The sequence below is a fragment of the Leucoraja erinacea genome, chromosome 13 (genome assembly GCF_028641065.1).
Source record: "Leucoraja erinacea ecotype New England chromosome 13, Leri_hhj_1, whole genome shotgun sequence".
In the NCBI taxonomy this organism is placed as follows: domain Eukaryota; kingdom Metazoa; phylum Chordata; class Chondrichthyes; order Rajiformes; family Rajidae; genus Leucoraja; species Leucoraja erinaceus.
In genome coordinates this window covers 27,982,706-27,999,762 of record NC_073389.1, presented here as the reverse complement: position 1 = coordinate 27,999,762, position 17,057 = coordinate 27,982,706, and the positions used below count along the sequence as shown (strand labels likewise).

The following is a 17,057-nucleotide window of genomic DNA, read 5'->3' as shown; positions in this document are numbered from 1 at the left end:
AAAGTGTTCAGCCCCCTTTACTCTGTTACCCCTAAATAAAATCCAGTGCAACCAATTGCCTTCAGATGTCACCTAATTAGTAAATAGAGTCCACTTGTGTGTAATCTAATATCAGTATGAATACAGCTGTTCTGTGAAGGCGTCAGAGGTTTGTTAGAGAACATTAGTGAACAAACAGCATCATGAAGCCCAAGGAACACACCAGACAGGTCAGGGATAAAGTTGTGGAGAAGTTTAAAGCAGGGTTAGGTTATAAAAAAAATCCCAAGCTTTTAACATCTCACGGAGCACTGTTCAATCCATCATCCCAAAATGGAAAGAGTATGGCACAACTGCAAACCTACCAAGACATGGCCGTCCACCTAAACTGACAGGCCGGGCAAGGAGAGCATTGATCAGGGAAGCAGGCAAGAGGCCCATGGTAACTCTGGAGGAGCTGCATAGATCCACAGCTCAGGTGGGAGAATCTGTCCACAGGACAACTATTAGTCGTGCACTCCACAAATCGGGCCTTTATGGAAGAGTGGCAAGAAGAAAGCCATTGTTGAAAAAAAGCCATAAGAAGTCCCGTTTGCAGTTTGCCACAAGCCATGTGGGGGACATAGCAAACATGTGGAGGAAGGTGCTCTGGTCAGATGAGACCAAGATTGAAGTTTTTGGCCTAAATGCAAAACGCTATGTGTGGCGGAAAACTAACACTGCACATCACCCTGAACACACCATCCCCACTGTGAAACATGGTGGTGGCAGCATCATGCTGTGGGGATGCTTTTCTTCAGCAGGGACAGGGAAGCTGGTCAAAGTTGATGGGAAGATGGATGGAGCCAAATACAGGGCAATCTTGGAAGAAAACCTGTTATAGTCTGCAAAAGACTTGAAACTGGGGCGGAGGTTCACCTTCCAGCAGGACAACGACCCTAAACATACAGCCAGAGCTACAATGGAATGGTTTAGATCAAAGCATATTCATGTGTTAGAATGGCCCAGTCAAAGTCCAGACCTAAATCCAATTGAGAATCTCTGGCAAGACTTGAAAATTGCTGTTCACAGACCCTCTCCATCCAATCTGACTGAGCTTGAGGTATTTTGCAAAGAAGAATGGGCAAATATTTCAGTATCTAGATGTGCAAAGCTGGTAGAGACATACCCCAAAAGACTTGCAGCTGTAATTGCAGCGAAAGGTGGTTCTACAAAGTATTGACTCAGGGGGGCTGAATACTTTTGCACGCCACACTTTTCAGTTTTTTATTTGTAAAAAAATTTGAAAACCATGTATCATTTTCCTTCCACTTCACAATTATGCACCACTTTGTGTTGGTCTATCACACAAAATCCCAATAAAATACATTTACGTTTGTGGTTGTAACGTGACAAAATGTGGAAAAGTTCAAGGGGTATGAAAACATTTGCAAGCCACTGTATATGGAACAAGCTGCCAGGGGAGGTAGTCGAGGCAGGTAGTATAACAACATTTAACAGACACTTGGACAGGTAAATGGATAGGAAGAGTTGGAGGGCATGGGCCAAATGTGGGTAAATATGACAAGCATAGATGGGACATCTTGGTCGGCAATGAGTTGGGCTGAAGAGCCTATTTCTGGGCTGTATGACTATGACAAATGTCAAAAGGTGAACCTTTTCATGTGCTCGATATGAATGCCTTTAAGGAATTGAAGGTAACCTTGTTGCTTAAGAATACCACTTGATTGACATGGGTTAACAAATATTTGACCAAGATAGGTTCTTTCCTTATTTTTTGATCATGCATATATTTTTTAAATGGTACCATTGTGGATACATCTCTCATAGAGGCAACCGACTTTAAATGTTGGCAACTTCTCACATGGTGTGAAGCACAACTGTAGAAGTTCTGAAGCAGGAGTTATTTCTAGCATTTAGATTCAAAGACCTCAAAGGGTGCACTCTAATTTAAATGCATCTTGTTAATAAAACCACAGAGCATTTGGCCTCTTGATACACGCTGCTGTAAAACAGCACATGGTTTGCACTGAGGTTAACAAGAGTACCGGATGTTCGTGTTTTGACCTTGATACACGTTCCACCCTTCAGTTTTTCTTCCACAAATGGGTCAGCTTTTTACAACCTTACTGAAAGGAACTCTTACCCAGTATGCCACCAGATGGTCTCTGCTTCTCTCTCCACAATAACCAAGCCAACGCTTGTCTCTGATGAACTAATAGCGTGACCTGCGAAGATATATAGGTTTGAAATCATGTTTAAAACGTTTCATTTCAATTACATATGGGCGACACAGTAGCGCAGTGGTAGAACTGCTGCCTTACAGTGCCAGAGACCCCAGGTTTGATCCTGACTACGGGTGCTGTTTGTGTGGAGTTGTGACCGTGTGGGTTGTCTACGGGTGCTCCGATTTCCTCCCATATTCCAAAGAAGTGCAGGTTTGTAGATTAATTGGCTTTGGTAAAGATTATTCATTGTCCCTAGTGTGTCTGATAGTGCTAGTGTAAGGGGAACGCCGGTCGGCTTGCCGACCTCCTGTATTTTCTGCGGCGAGGTACAGAGTGTGTTCCATATGTATAAGGAGTGTGTGAGGTTGCTGCCGCTGTACGAATATCTGAAGGGGCTGCTCCTCAAGTTCTGGTCGCACTATAGTCCCACGATCCTGGTATTTGGACACAATGGCAGGGAGTGGAGAGGGCCGATCGGAGGGAGATCTCCCTGTCGGTTTGTTCCTGGGCCTGGCCAAGATGCCCATTCACGGGTCCCCTCCCAGCACCCCTCACCGGGACGATTGATTGCCTCCATAAATTCCCTAAATTTCCTTGTGGGGGGTGATGGGGGTGATTGGCTCCGGGGTGAGCGCCGACGCTGCCCTCCCGGTCCCACTTGGTCTATTAAAAGTCTCGTCTTGTTTGTCTGTCTAACCTAAAAGTCAAGCCCATTCATTGGCTCTGGGAAGCGCCGACTGCCTCTTCCCGCTCCCCCCACACGTGGGAAGGATTGATTGGCTCAAGGGAGCGGAAACGGGGCCCAACCAGTCAGGGGGGTAGGGAGGGGAGAGGGGCTATGGAGGGAATGACTGAGGGTGGGGGACAAGAGAGGTGAAGGGGGGAGTGGAGGAGGTAAGGGGAGAGAAAGAGGGTGAAGAGGGGGGGGGGGGGGGGGGAGTGTTGGGGGATGAGGGGAAATGAGCCGCGCCTGCACAATTGGGTGAGTGGTGTAATATTGCGTTGGGCAAACGGGTTGCGTTGGGGGAGCGGGGGATGGTGGTGGTGGTTGGCTCCTGGGGGGGGGGGGGGGGGGGGGGGGGGGGGGGGGGGGGGGGGCGGGGGGGGTTTTTAACGCTGACGCTGCGCTCGGGGACCAGACCTCTCGCGTTGGGGGACAGGGCCCAATGGGTCCCACTTGTCTTGTCTTGTCTTGTTTGCCTGTCTGTCTGTCTGTCTGTGAGATCAAGGAACAACGCCAAAACGGTACACAATAGCGCAAACATTTTTGTAGAATCTTACTCAACTTTTTCCCATGGTCATTAGTGTGAGGAAAGAGTTAACAGACATGGTTGATTTAGACTAGGGATAGAAAAATATAACTTAGAAAGAAATAAGGTGTCAGCAGAAGCCAGACTGCTAGTAGAATAGAAAGTAATGATATAAAGAACAGAGAGAAATTCTAGATAAAAAGTAGCGATAGAAATACTTCAGCAGGAGTTTTAAAGGAAAATAGAACAAAGGCAAGAAGGACACGAGGTCACGCTCAACTACGCATGCTTGATGAGATTACATGAATATGTACACACACCTACTATGACAAGATGCCTAATTTAAATGCACATGCGATGCATGATAGGGGAGGTGTCTTTGACATTCTCGTGGGAATCTGGGCTTTATGTTATGATTGGAAGAAGCTCAATGGGAAGGGATGAGGGATAATAGTGAAAGGAAATGTATAAAGATAGAAGACATCCCGATCCTCGGTGTGCCTCTAGGGGACATCAGAGGAGAGGCACCTATTCTGCAGAATATGAAATTAATAAAAACACTTCTTTGTCTGAATTTGTCTCAAGAGCATTTGTGATTATTGAATCTCACATTAGTATCAGGTTTCTGCACATTTGATGTTATATATCACAAGTTATTGATATTTAAAGTTTAAAAAAAGTCAACTTTTAAAATAATAACTGCCTGTGAGTGGGAGACGATTCTGGCAGTTTCCAGTGATGATGTCACAATGGTATCTCACAGTCGGCCAACCACAATGGGATCTCATTTATACAAACTGCCGTGAAGATTCCAAAAACCAAAAATGACATCACAATGGGATCTCTGCTGCCAATACACAATCTATGAGAGTTGACGGAGTGGGGGATGGGAGGAGAAGAAATGTTATTTAAACATTGTTTTTAGTGGGAGAGTGCGAAAGGGGAGAGGTGAGGGAGGGAGTGACTGAGGGTAGGGAAAAGGAGATGGAGAGGCGACAGAGAGACAATGGGATCAGCAGCTTCAAGGGGAGTAAGGAGTGAGATTTTTGCCCCCCTCCCACGAGGGAAGGATTGATGGGCTCATGTGATGGGTGATGAGCAGGTATTGGTGGGAGATGAAAGAAACAGCGTTTTTGAGGGGCTGAGGGGTACTGTGGGAACAAGGGGGTTTAAGGGAGGATCAGGGCAGATGAGAGCAGAGAAAGTTGGGATAGAGAGGGTGAGAGTGATACTCTAACATTCATGCCCCCTTCCAACACTAAAAATCCGTTAACCAGTTCCACAGTTTACAACAATGTAAACTTGGCCAGCCCCAATATGTTCTGGCCTTTTCTTGCTTCCAGCTCTTCCTCCTCCTCCTCACAATCAGTCTGAAGAAGGGTCCCAACCCAAAATATCACCTATCCATGTTTCCACCGGCTGAGTCACTCTAGAATTTTTATGTCTATCTTTGCTATAAATCAGCATCTGCAGTTGTTTTGTATTGCAATTTACCTTGAGGTATTGTGGATCTTCAGTTTCATCAATCGTGTCTGGGCAAGTCTCCAATGATTTGTGGAGTTGTTCAATGGCCTCACTAGTCACTTTTGTGATGGTGTAGAGTCGATCCTGGCCTTTCTGTCCACCACATGCACTCTGCTGTTGAAAATCTGCTGAAGTAAAGGGATTTCACAATGTGTAGCAAAAAACACGTTCCAGAACTTATAAGGGCGGCACATAGTGTTACAGGTAGAGCTGCTGGCTCACAGTGCCAGAGGCCCGGGTTTGATATAAATAGAATTTATAATCTGAGTAAAACTCAAAATATAACACGCAAGAGACTGCAAATGTTGCAACCTTGAGTTTAAAAAGAACCTGCTGAAGTAACTCAGCGGGTCAGGCCTGCATCAGTCTATAGAAGGGTCCCAACCCAAAACATTGGCTACAAGATTCTAGCATCTGCAGTTTTTTTCTTCTTCCAGATAAATCTCATGTTCAATTTGACACCAAAGTCTTCTTAAATGCTCTTAAAGGAATTAGATGATTGCATTAAAAACTATTGAAAGCAAAACATTGAAAGCAAACAATATAAAAAATACAAATTACTGAAGGGTCTACTCCCCCAAAACGTCGCCTATCCACATTATCCACAGATGCTGTCTGACCCACTGAGTTACTTCAGCACTCCAGCAAGATTCCAGCATTAGTTCCTTGTGTTGACAGTGCTAATAGATTGACTTGATGGACTGAGCAGCCTACAGCAACGATCAATTAAGTATTTTTTCCCCAGAGCAAGGAACATTGCGATGGTTTACCTGCGTACACCTGGTTAGAAAATTGACTTAATCCGAGCGAGGAAGCTTCATTGAAACGTGGTAGTACGGCAGCAGACTTTAGATCATCAATCGCTGGTTTACTTAAGGTGGTGACACTTTTATCAAAAGGATTGGTTAGCCTGTTCTTCATTTCTTCTCCTACAATGAAAGACATTGTTGAAATGCAGTGACAATTTTGATTATAATTCTACAGTTTATACCAATTAATTTACAGGCAACTTGCATTTTTAATGAATCCCTGAATAATAGTGGAACCGAGATGTGGAAAATGGAGCAAAAAATAAATAAATGGTGAAGTAAAAGACCAGCCAAGAATTCGGCCCACCATCGATCACCCGTTCACACTAGTTCTATGTTATTCCACTTTTTCATCCACTACCTACAAACTACGGGAAATTTACAGAGACCAATTAACCTCTAAACTTTGGGATATGGGAGGAAACCGGATCACCAGTAGGAAGCCCACACGGTCACAGGGAGAAGGTGCAAATGCTGCACAGACAGAATCCAAGGTCAGGATTGAACCTGGAGCTGTGGCAGAGGCAGCAGCTCTACCAACAGTGCCACTGTGCTGTACTCGATCTTGCTGAATGCAGAGCAGGTCAAGGGGCAAATGGCCCATGCCCACTGTTATTTCTTATGTTAATTTGTATTCACAAATTACTGTGTGCTGCGATTGCTTTGTTGAGGAAGGAACTGCAGATGCTGGTTTAAACCAAAGATAGACACTAAAAGCTGGAGTAACTCAGCAGGTCATGCAGCATCTCTGGAGAAAAGAAACAGGTGACATTTTGGGTTGACCCGAAACATCACCTATTCCTTTTTCTCCAGAGATGCTGCCTGACCTGCTAAGTTGCTCCAGCTTTTTATGTCATTGTCTTGTTGAGATGGTTTCAGAATCCATTATGTACAATCTGACAGCAGAGTGTACTAACCACAGTTCCTAGATTCTGATCTACTAGTATCTTGTCAGGGAAACTTTCCAAATCCACCAGACCGATGGAAATCCAGACTGGTTCAGTTATGGGACGTTCCCCCAGTCCTCCACCCCAGCCCAGACCCACTCTCCAAAATCTGTTAAAAAAGAGAACCACCACTAAAAGGGTGTTGTAAATCTAAAACTTGACATCAAGTATCTGCAAGAATTTACAACAATAACTAGACAGCTTTTAGCTAACTTTTAAAACCCTTGCTGAGCAGAAAAGCTGTTTCATTCGTATGGATTTATACATGACACCAGAACTTTTAAATCAAAACTAGATGAAAATTTATTTTACTAGCAGAATTGATTTTAAAAAAATGATGTAGAAGCAGCAAGGATTCATTGAAAAAGTGCTTTCATTCAGTTGTCACTGCAGCAGCTGGTAAAGGTACCAGAGGCCTGGGTTCGATCCCGACAACAGGTCTGTCTGTGTGAAGTTTACACGTTTACCTTGTGACTGTAGGTTTCCTCCGGATGTTCAGGTTTCCTCCCACATCCCAAATACATGCGACGTAGGGTAATTGGCCTCTGTAAATTGTGTAGGGAGTAGATGAGAAAGTGGGATAACATGGAACTAGCATGTACAGATGATCGAACGTCAGCGTGGACTTGGTGGGCCGAAGGTCCTGGTTCTATGCTGCATCTTTAAATCAATAATAAGCTCTGAAGCTCTTGAGTTCCGCCCGCAATCTTGCTGCTCATCTTTCCCATCTTAGGACCAACATCATCTTTATTTATGAACCCCAACATGGCTTGGCCGCAACCTTTGTACAATATCCTCCAGTACAGCTCCTTGGAATATAACTTAGTTTAGAGGAACAGGCCCTTCAGTCCACCGAGTGCATACCAACCTGCGATCACCCTGTGCACTAGCACTATCCTACACACTGGGGTCAATTTACAATTTTACCAAAGCCAGTTAACCTACAAACCTGTATGTCTTTCAAGTGCGGATGGAAACCGGAACAACCAAAGAAAACCCATGGAGTCACAGGGAGAACATACAAACGCCTTACATACAGCACCCGTAATCAGGATTGAATCTGGGTGTCTGACACTGTAAGGCAGCAACTCTACTCCTGTGCCGCCCATACTGGAAGTCATTAGTTTTATTCAAAGATGTACGAGTAAATTCAGTCATTAATTCTAATGAACTAAATACAGTACCTTTGTCCTGTTTGTCTGAGGCAGTCTGAGACAGTCAGATGCAATGTACTAAGAGCATCCTCCAGTTCTTTGACCTGATTTATTAGCCTTTGACCTTTATCAGGAAGGGCAGTAATATTCACTGTTTTCAGAGTATGCTGAAAATGAGAAAATCAAACATGAAAAAACAATATTGGCAAATGCTACTATTTCAATAATCTTTATTTCTAAATTTGAACTTATTGTCCTGTGGAGCAATCACAACTTAATCAAACAACATTCAACAATATCTATCCTACAGTTGATCTTCTACCTTGAATCAATTATTAATTACTATTTATAGTGTGCTCTGCAGGAAGTCACCACAAGAGTGTCAACAGAACTTTTCTTACCTGCTACCTCTCCAGTCTAGGACCTGCAGTAGGTGCCCGAAAACAGCAAAACCCTTCAAGTTATAGTCTGTTGAAACTGGGAAATAAACTGCTATCATTGACTAAATGACAACATGATTATGTACATTCCCCGTAGAGTTATAGTCATAGAGGATAGAAACAGGCTCTTCGGGCCAACTGGTTCATGTTGACCAAGATGCCCCATCTTTTGGTTTAGTTTAGAAATACAGCCTGGGAACAGGCCGTTCAGCCCACCGAGTCCGCACCAACCAACGATTTAATTCATTTTCCCAGTTTCGGATCCTACACACTCGGGGTAATTTATAGAAGCCAGTTCACCTTCAAACCCTATATGTTTTTGGAATGTGAGAGGAAACTCGAGCACTCGAAGAAAACCCACATGATCACATGGAGAACGTGCAAACTCTGTACAGACAACACCCATAGTTTGGATCTCTGGCACTGTAAGGCAGTAACACTTTCGCTACGCCACTGTCCCATTTAACTGGTCCCATATCCCTCTAGACTTTTCCTATCCATGTACATGTCCAAGTGTCTTTTATGCTGTTTGTAGTACCTGCCTCAACTCCCTCCTCCGGCAGCTCGTTTGTGTATATCCACTGTGTGAAAATGTTGCCCCTCAGGTTCCTATTAAACCTTTCCTCTCTCACCTTAAACCTATGTCCGCTGGGTCTTGATTCCCCTACTCCGGGTAATATAGACTCTGTGCATTCATCCTATCCCGTCATGATTTTATACAACTCTACAAGATCACCTCTTAGCCTCCTGCACTCCAAGGTATAAAGTCCTAGCCTGCCCTACTTCTCCATATAGCTCAGGTCCTCAAGTCCTGGCAACATACTTGTTAACCTTCTCTGCAATCTTTCCAGCTTAATGACATCCTTCCTATAGCAGCGTGACCAGAAAAAAGCACAATGCTTCGAAAGTGGAAGCAACAGTACAAAACGAACTTGTCAAAGCAACGAATTATGGCAATAATGGCAATCCTGTCTATCAATGCCCTTAATATCAACAATACTAAATTAACACCGTCCTTTCTTTATCTTTGCTCGTGACTATTACCTTTCTCTGTTGAAGTTGAACAGTCAGTTGGTTGTGTAGTGCTGCTGTTTTCTTGGTTTCCATCTTTCCTGATGCATACTCAAATCCAGGAAAGGCTGTGAGTGTTGCTTGTTTATGACTTGTTTTTGGATTCTTTGTAGTTATGCTTTGCTTGACATCCACTGAGTGACTATTGGACACACTTTGCTCAAATGTGGTATAGGTATTTCCTGCTGAAATACTCACAGAAGCCTTGACATCAATTTGTCTACATGACTCACTTTCCTCATTTGTTGGCTTGTTTGAATCAGATTTATGTGCTGTGAGAACAGAACTGGCATCACGTTCAACTTTGGTTGTTTGTTTCCATTGTACATCGTTTTCTGGAGTATATGTTGACTCATTCTGTTGGGATACACTCGTTCCATTGCACTTCTGAGTGCCAAGTGACTTCTCATTTGTACTTTTACTGCTTGATGCCTGTCCATCCTTCGCTATGCCCATTTTCACATGTGCAGAGTTTCCATGATGAGACAAATTATTCAATGATTCTTTATGGACACACTTCACCTCAGATTCTAATGGTACCTTGTCCTTCTCCACTATATGTGATACCTTTGAAACCTTTCCTCTTTCATCTGGCAAGGGATCACTTGGCAAATTGTGATTTCTACCAGAGTCAATGCCACCCATTCTGGCATCACACTTAAGGCGAGGCCTTGTTTCTTTCTGAGTCTTTTCAAAGTCCTTAACATGAGTTTTTTCACCCTCATCACATAACCTTTCACTGATTTTGAGCCCATTAGAAGACTTCTTTGTTGCCTTCTCGTTGTATGTTGGTGGTGACCCACCCAAACCAACCGATTCATCCACAGCTTTATTGTGTTTCCTATCTGATTCAGGTCCAGCACCCTGTTTACTGCTGCTATTAGTAGTAATACTGGAAGTAGGCTGCTTCTGATTCTTGGCTGGTATTTTAAAAGGATTTCGCTGTTGATTCTCAGAAACTAGGGACTGCTGAGTATCCTGAAGGCCATCTCTATTAGTTGATGAAATGTTTGGATATGACACCTGAAAAGCAAATATATGTACATATTTCTTTAATAAAAATTGAAAACCAATTGTGGAATACCACTTTTGCATCCCTTCTTCATTAAAGTGATGCATGTCAGAAGTGATGCAAAGCCAGACAAAACTTCTTCCATTCCCATATCTTATATAGACATCAATTTCTCTCAGGACAGGAGAGACAAATTGAAACACTGACGACATTTAAAAACAAAATCTCCAAAGAATCCAAAACTAAAATTAAGAATCTGAGCATACCTGCCAAGGCACATTTCCACACCATTTTAGTTTATCTTCCTTCCCTTTAATACACCGATAGTATAACCTACACGAACAGCACAAGACAATATAGTCAAACATCAGAAATCATTCAATTTCTTTCATTATTTCTACGCCAAAAGGAAAATGATTCCATGTGATTCCTATTAATAAATGTTGTGAAGCAAGACCATTTCATGACATAGGGATTATGCATGATGGAAGACAAAATATATTTCAGCAAAGGCACTATATGTTGTTCACAACTCTCTGCAATTTCTTGAGGTGTTGGGCAAAGCAGTTGCAATATCAAGCTGTGGTGCATCCTGACATATTCCTGTCAATGGTGCACCTGCAGAAATTGGCAAGTCATTGGAGGGATGCTGAATTTCTTTTGCATTTGAGAAAGTATAGACATTGTTGTGTTTCCTTCGCTGTAGAACGGGACAAATTGTTGGTGATATTTATATCGGAACTTGAAGCTTTAGACAATCTCCACTTCAGTGGCATTGATAAAGGCAGGGACGTGTACTCTTCCCCGCTTCAATGGTACTTGTCACAATTACCGAGGGAGAGTGAAGTTCCTTTTTTGATACAGTTCAGTCAAAATGTTACGATACATAAGCACAATTACAGTTAAGTACAAGTGTATAGAAATAGTACAGAGAAGTATACAACTCCTGAAGTCTTCCTGAAGTCGATGGCTAGCTTCTTCGTATTGCCAGAATTGAGGGAGAGGCCGTTGTCTTAACACAATGCTATTAAGCTTTCTATTTCCTTCCTGTACTCTGTCTCGTCATTATTTGAGACCCAACCCTCTACAGTGGTGTCATCTGCAACTTGCAAATTGAGTTATTGCAGAACTTGGCTGCACGTCATGAGTGTACAGGGAGTAAGGAGCCGAGTAGGCAGCCTTGCAGGACATGATGTTGAGAATTACCATGGAGGAGATGTTGTGGTCTATCCTTACTGATTGTGGGTCAGGAAGTCGATAATTTAGTTGCAAAAGAGAATGCCAAATCCAAGAGCTGAGGGTTTGGAGCGGAAAAAAATGACCCAAAGTGCTGGAGTAACTCGTTGGGTCAGGCAGCATCTCTGGAGAACATGGATAGGTGTCAGTTTGGGTCGGGACTTCTTCAGACTGATTGTGGTTGGGAGTAGGGTGAGCAGAGAAAGCTGAAGAGAGGAGGAACAGGACAAAACCTGGCAAATGATAGGTGGGCACAGGTGAGGTTTTGATAGGCAGATGGTTGGACAAAGCTAGAGATGAAGTGACAAGTTAAGGATACAAGAGGTGAGTTAAGGACAGAAGAGGTGTGAATTGTGAGGCCAGAAGAAGGAATATAGGTGAGAGGTGACAAGGGGAGGGGGAACAGAGAAATGGGTACAACTCCAGGTAGGGCACAGAGAAGGATAGGGTTGTTACTGGGTTAGTTATCTGAAATTGGAGAATTCAATATTCATACTGTTGGGTTGTAAGCTACCTAAGCAGGATATGAGGTGCTAGTCCTTCAGTTTGCGTGTGGCCTCACTCTGGTAATAGAGGAGGCCCACAACAATCTTCTGACTGTTTTTGCATGAATTCAGTTACATAGTATTACTGTTATTAATTTAATGTATGTTTGATTATTATCTACTCTGTGTTATCGAATTTACAGTCCTGTTAAGCTGCAGTACGAATTTCATTGTTCCGTTGTCAATGCATATGATAATTAAACACTCTTAACTCATAACACATCAAGGAATTCTGCATTACATTGATTCATTGCTCATTAAGTGAAACATGAATGAGTGTGGTTTATATAGCAGGGATAATAAATCTTACCGGTACGACCGAGTGTCTGATTTTTTGTGAATGGCTTGAAGTTCCACAATCGAGTCTTCATGTACCAGGCAGTGAGATACAGGAATACTGAGTAAGACAGACAAGAACAATTCTAATGGCATTTTTGGGATATCAAAATAACTATGAAACAATCACCATCAAGTGGTTCACATTAAAAGGATTACATTAATTCAGTTCGGGATATATAGGCTAGAAAGTAGGTGGGTGGAAAGCTAGATGGGCATGCTGATCATACAAAGCCAGCCAACGAAAGTAAACAACAATATGGGTCCTCACCTTTCACCCTGCCAATCTCCATATCCACATGAGACATATTATCTCTGCCAGCTATGATACGACAAATGGTTCCATTATCCCTCTCCCCACGCCTTTCTGCTTCCCCCCCTCCCTCCTGGATCCAACTGCCTATCACCCTCATACCACTGTGAATTTCCCATCCCCATCCCAAAACTGGTTCCAGCTGCACATCATCAGCCCCTTATTCGACACCGGCCATCTTCCATCTGCACTCTCACCATTGCTCAACCAAATATCGGGCCTATTTACATAACTGCTCCTAAACATTGCTCATTTTCCTGTATTGCTCCTACATGCTCTTCAACATCACACTCCTGAATGATCAATACATACTCAGCAGGCTGTACAAATGAACAGTGCGAAGTCTGCTGAGTTGCACAAAGGTAAAAACTCTTTCCCTTGGCAGCTCCATCTCTCACTCCAGTCTTCAATATACATAGGGCTCCTGCAAGAAACAAGAAAATACGATCAAAAAAGGAGCAAGTAAAGAAATCAAAGGAAGTCTTGATCCTCGATCAAAGAAACAGCATGGAAACAGGACCTTCAGTCCACCACATTCACGCCTACTAGCGATTCCCATACACTGCATTATCCTACACACAAGGGACAATTTACAATTTTGACTCATTCGCACTAGTTCTGTTACCTCACTTTCTCATCAACTCCCTACACACTAGGGAGCAATATACAGAGGTCATTTAATCTACAAACACACATCTTAGGGATGTGGGAGGATACCAGACACCCGGAGGAAACCCACATGGTCATAGGAAAAAAGGGCAAACTCCACACAGACAGCACCCGAGGTCAGGATCACACCCAGGTGTCTGGCGCTGTGAGGCAGCAGCTCTACCAGATGCGCCAGTGTGACGCCCTGAATCAAAAGGAGAGAGCAAATTTGGGTGGATCAAAAGGAGATAGAAAGGAGCACAGGGAGCGCATTTTACTTGAAATGGGAACAGTTAATGTTCACACCATTAGGCAAGCCTACCGTGACCTGATCTGGGGGGCGGCGCGACTCTCGTCAGCAGCGGCCTCTGCAGCCCGTCCGCGTCCGCGTTTTATTATTTTCTGTCTATGTTTTTATGTAGTTTTTGTTATTTTATGTTGAGGTGTGTGTGTGGGGGGGGTGGGAGGGAGGAGGAAACTTTTAAATCTCTCCCTGCACGGGAGACCCGACCTTTTCTCGTCGGGTCTCCGTTATCGTTGGGGCTGCAATGAGGAGCGGCCTCCAACAGGAAGAGACCGGGGACTCTGGTGCCGACGACTCACCGTCACCGTCGCGGGGCTGGCCGAGTCCAGAGCGGGTGGAGCGGTGGAGGAGCGCTGCTGCTGCTGCTGCTGCGGCCCGACCGGAGTCGGAGGCTTCAACTGCAGGTCTGCGGACGGCGGCACCGGGAGCCCGCGGGTCCCTGGAGGGAGACCGCTTTTCAGGGCTCTCGCAACGGCGACTTCTCCCGCCCGAGTTGCGGGGTCGAAGAGCTCCTGGAGCGGGGCCTGACATCACCGCCCCGCGCGGCTTGGAATGGCCGCGGGACTCTGCGAGCGCACACCGGGGGCTCCAACACCAAGACCCGGTGTGCGACCTCGCACCACCCGGCGTGGCTTTAATGGCCGCGGGACAATTGCCATCGCCAGCCGGGGGCTTTGACTTTGACTCTGACATCGGGGGGGGGGGGGGAGTGCAGTGGAGAGATAAGTTTATTTGGCCTTCCATCACAGCAATGTGATGGATGTTTATGTAAATTTATGTTGTGCCTTGGGTCTATTTGTTTGTAATGTATGGCTGCAGAAACGGCATTTCGTTTGGACCTCAAGGGGTCCAAATGACAATTAAATGTATCTTGTATCTATCTTTTATCTTGTACAAGGTGTTGGTTTTCCAGTTTGTATTTGGTCTCATGCTGTCAATGGAATAGACCACAGACATGTTGGTGTGAGAATGGGATGGGGGTTTAAAATGGCATACAACTAAGTGCACAGTGGGCACACGGCATGCAACGTGTCGCAGCTGGTGGAGCTGCTGTCTCAAAGCGCCAGAGACCCGGGTGCTGTCTATGTGAAGATATGTTTCCTCTGTGACCGCGTTGGTTTCCTCCGGGCGTTCCGGGAGTCCTCCTACATCACAAAGACAGGCGGGTTTGTAGGTTAATTGTTCCTCTGTAAATTTTCCCCAGTGTGTAGGGAGAGGATGGGAAAGCAGGATGACAGACCAACAATTAATGTGTGGTATGGACTCGGTAGGCCGAAGAGCCTATTTCTAACACTGTATCTCTCAACTAAATGTAGAGCGTACGGAAAACAGTCACCCAGTCTATGCTTGGTTTCGCCGATGTAGAGGAGGGCACATTAAGAGGAGTGAAGTTGTGGAGATGCATAAAGCCAAGAGAATAGATAGAACCAGAGGACATAGGTTTATGGTGAGTGCAAGCAATTTTTTCATTCAGAAAGTGGCAGGTGAATTGAATGAGCTGCCAGAGGAGGTAATTGGGGCGGGTACAACAACAACAACATTTAAAAGACATTTGGACAGGTACATGGATCAGAAAAGTTTGGAGAGATATGGACCAAACGCAGGCAAATGGAACCAGTATGGGTGGGGCATACTGTTCCGCATGGGCGAGATGGGTCAAAAGGCCTGTATTCGTGCTGTGTGACTTCATGACTGCTTCTTTTATGTTTGACCACACACCAGAAGTAATACGCAGCAGCGATTAGAGTAATAAAGATACTATTCAAATACATTATGAGATTAAAGATGTCTTCCTGTAATCACACACAACTTGGCGAAACCAGGCATGGTATATTGTATACCATATTGAAACCAGGCATGGTAACACTGGACTTCGTGCCTCCTTTTGAGACTCACGCACCACATTGGTGACCCCGACGTCCTGGACATGGGGGGCCGGCCGGAGGCCGTGTCGATTGACCGTTTAAAGCCGGCGCACCTGGACATTGACCAGCCGGTGCTGGTTGCACAACCTCGGCCCCGAGGGCGCCCCCCCTCACGACTCCCTCCACCTGTCACTCCACCTGTCCTCCCGCCGGTCCCTCGACCTGTCCCTCTACCTATGCCTCCGCAAGCCCCACGATCTGCTGACTTCCGCACGCGGGCCGGCCGGGTCGTGCGCCCGCCGGTGCGTTTTGTGCCTCTGGTTCTGGGGGGGGGGGGGGGGGGGGGGTCCTGTGGCGGCTCCTAAGGGTCATGCCATTATACTGCCGAACCCCTCGGTACAGGAGTGGTGCAGTCCGGAGGCGGCCCTCAGCCGGAGGGTTTAAAAGGCAGGGTTTGGGTGCCATCTTTCTCTGGTTTCGTCTTCCCTTCAACCGGGAGGAATAAAATAAAGGTGCTTCTCAAACACTGGACTTCGTGCCTCCTTTTGAGACCCACGCACCACAACGCTATCCTTCCTGAAAATTGGTTTACTTGCTATAGAGGCAGTGCATCAAAGATTCACCAAACTGGGAGATTGGGTTTGTTACATAAAATTAGTTTAAGTTAGGGGATACTGTGGGATCTTGAGAAAAACACATAATGCTGGAGGAACCCAGTGGGTCAGGTAGCATCTGTGATGGGAATGGACAGACAACCTTTCCGGTCTGGAATCAGTCTGAATGGTCTTGACCTGAAACATCACCAATTCCTTCTCTCCATAGATGCTGCCTCACCCGCTGAGCTAGTCCACCATTTTGTGCTTACTTTCAGGTCTGGACCTTCTTTCAAACTGTTTGAAAACTCAGGAAACCAACAAACATCTTGCTGAAGGCAGACCAGAAGTCAATTGTAGAAACAAGGAACTGCAGATGCTAGTTTACAAAAAAGGACACAAAATGCTGGAGTAGCTCAGCAGGTCAGGCAGCATTTCGGGACAGCATGGATAGTTCACGTTTCGGGTCAGTACTCTTCTTCAGACTGGTCTGAAGGAAGGTCCCACTTTGTGTCTTTTCCAGATGCCAATTGGGCATCTGTTGCACCAAATTTACACCAACGTACCTGCGTCATTCCTAAAATAAAATCTTAAAACTGGCTCTGGTGGAATTTTAGAGGTTTTGGACCTCAGCAACTGAAGCCAGGTAGGGCAGGGAAGGTGCAGCCACAGGTCAAGGACATCATCAAAGACCCACAACATCCTGGCCACACACTCATTTCACCATTGCAATCAGGAAGAAGGTACAGGAGCCTGAAAACAGTGAAGCCCAGGTTCAGGAACAGCTTCTTCCCTGCAACCAT

At 45.0% G+C, this 17,057-nt stretch overlaps 1 protein-coding gene across 1 annotated transcript in view; it reads right to left on the bottom strand.

Moving 5' to 3' along the window:
• The window catches only part of ttf2 (transcription termination factor, RNA polymerase II), a 47,061-nt gene that overhangs the window by 27,422 nt on the left and 2,582 nt on the right, over positions 1 to 17,057 (bottom strand). Inside the window, 9 exon segments of the mRNA XM_055644681.1 lie at positions 2,126 to 2,207; positions 4,952 to 5,109; positions 5,752 to 5,910; positions 7,922 to 7,955; positions 7,957 to 8,058; positions 9,376 to 10,425; positions 10,681 to 10,747; positions 12,506 to 12,592; positions 13,157 to 13,268. Coding sequence (XP_055500656.1) covers positions 2,126 to 2,207; positions 4,952 to 5,109; positions 5,752 to 5,910; positions 7,922 to 7,955; positions 7,957 to 8,058; positions 9,376 to 10,425; positions 10,681 to 10,747; positions 12,506 to 12,592; positions 13,157 to 13,268 — 1,851 coding nt within the window.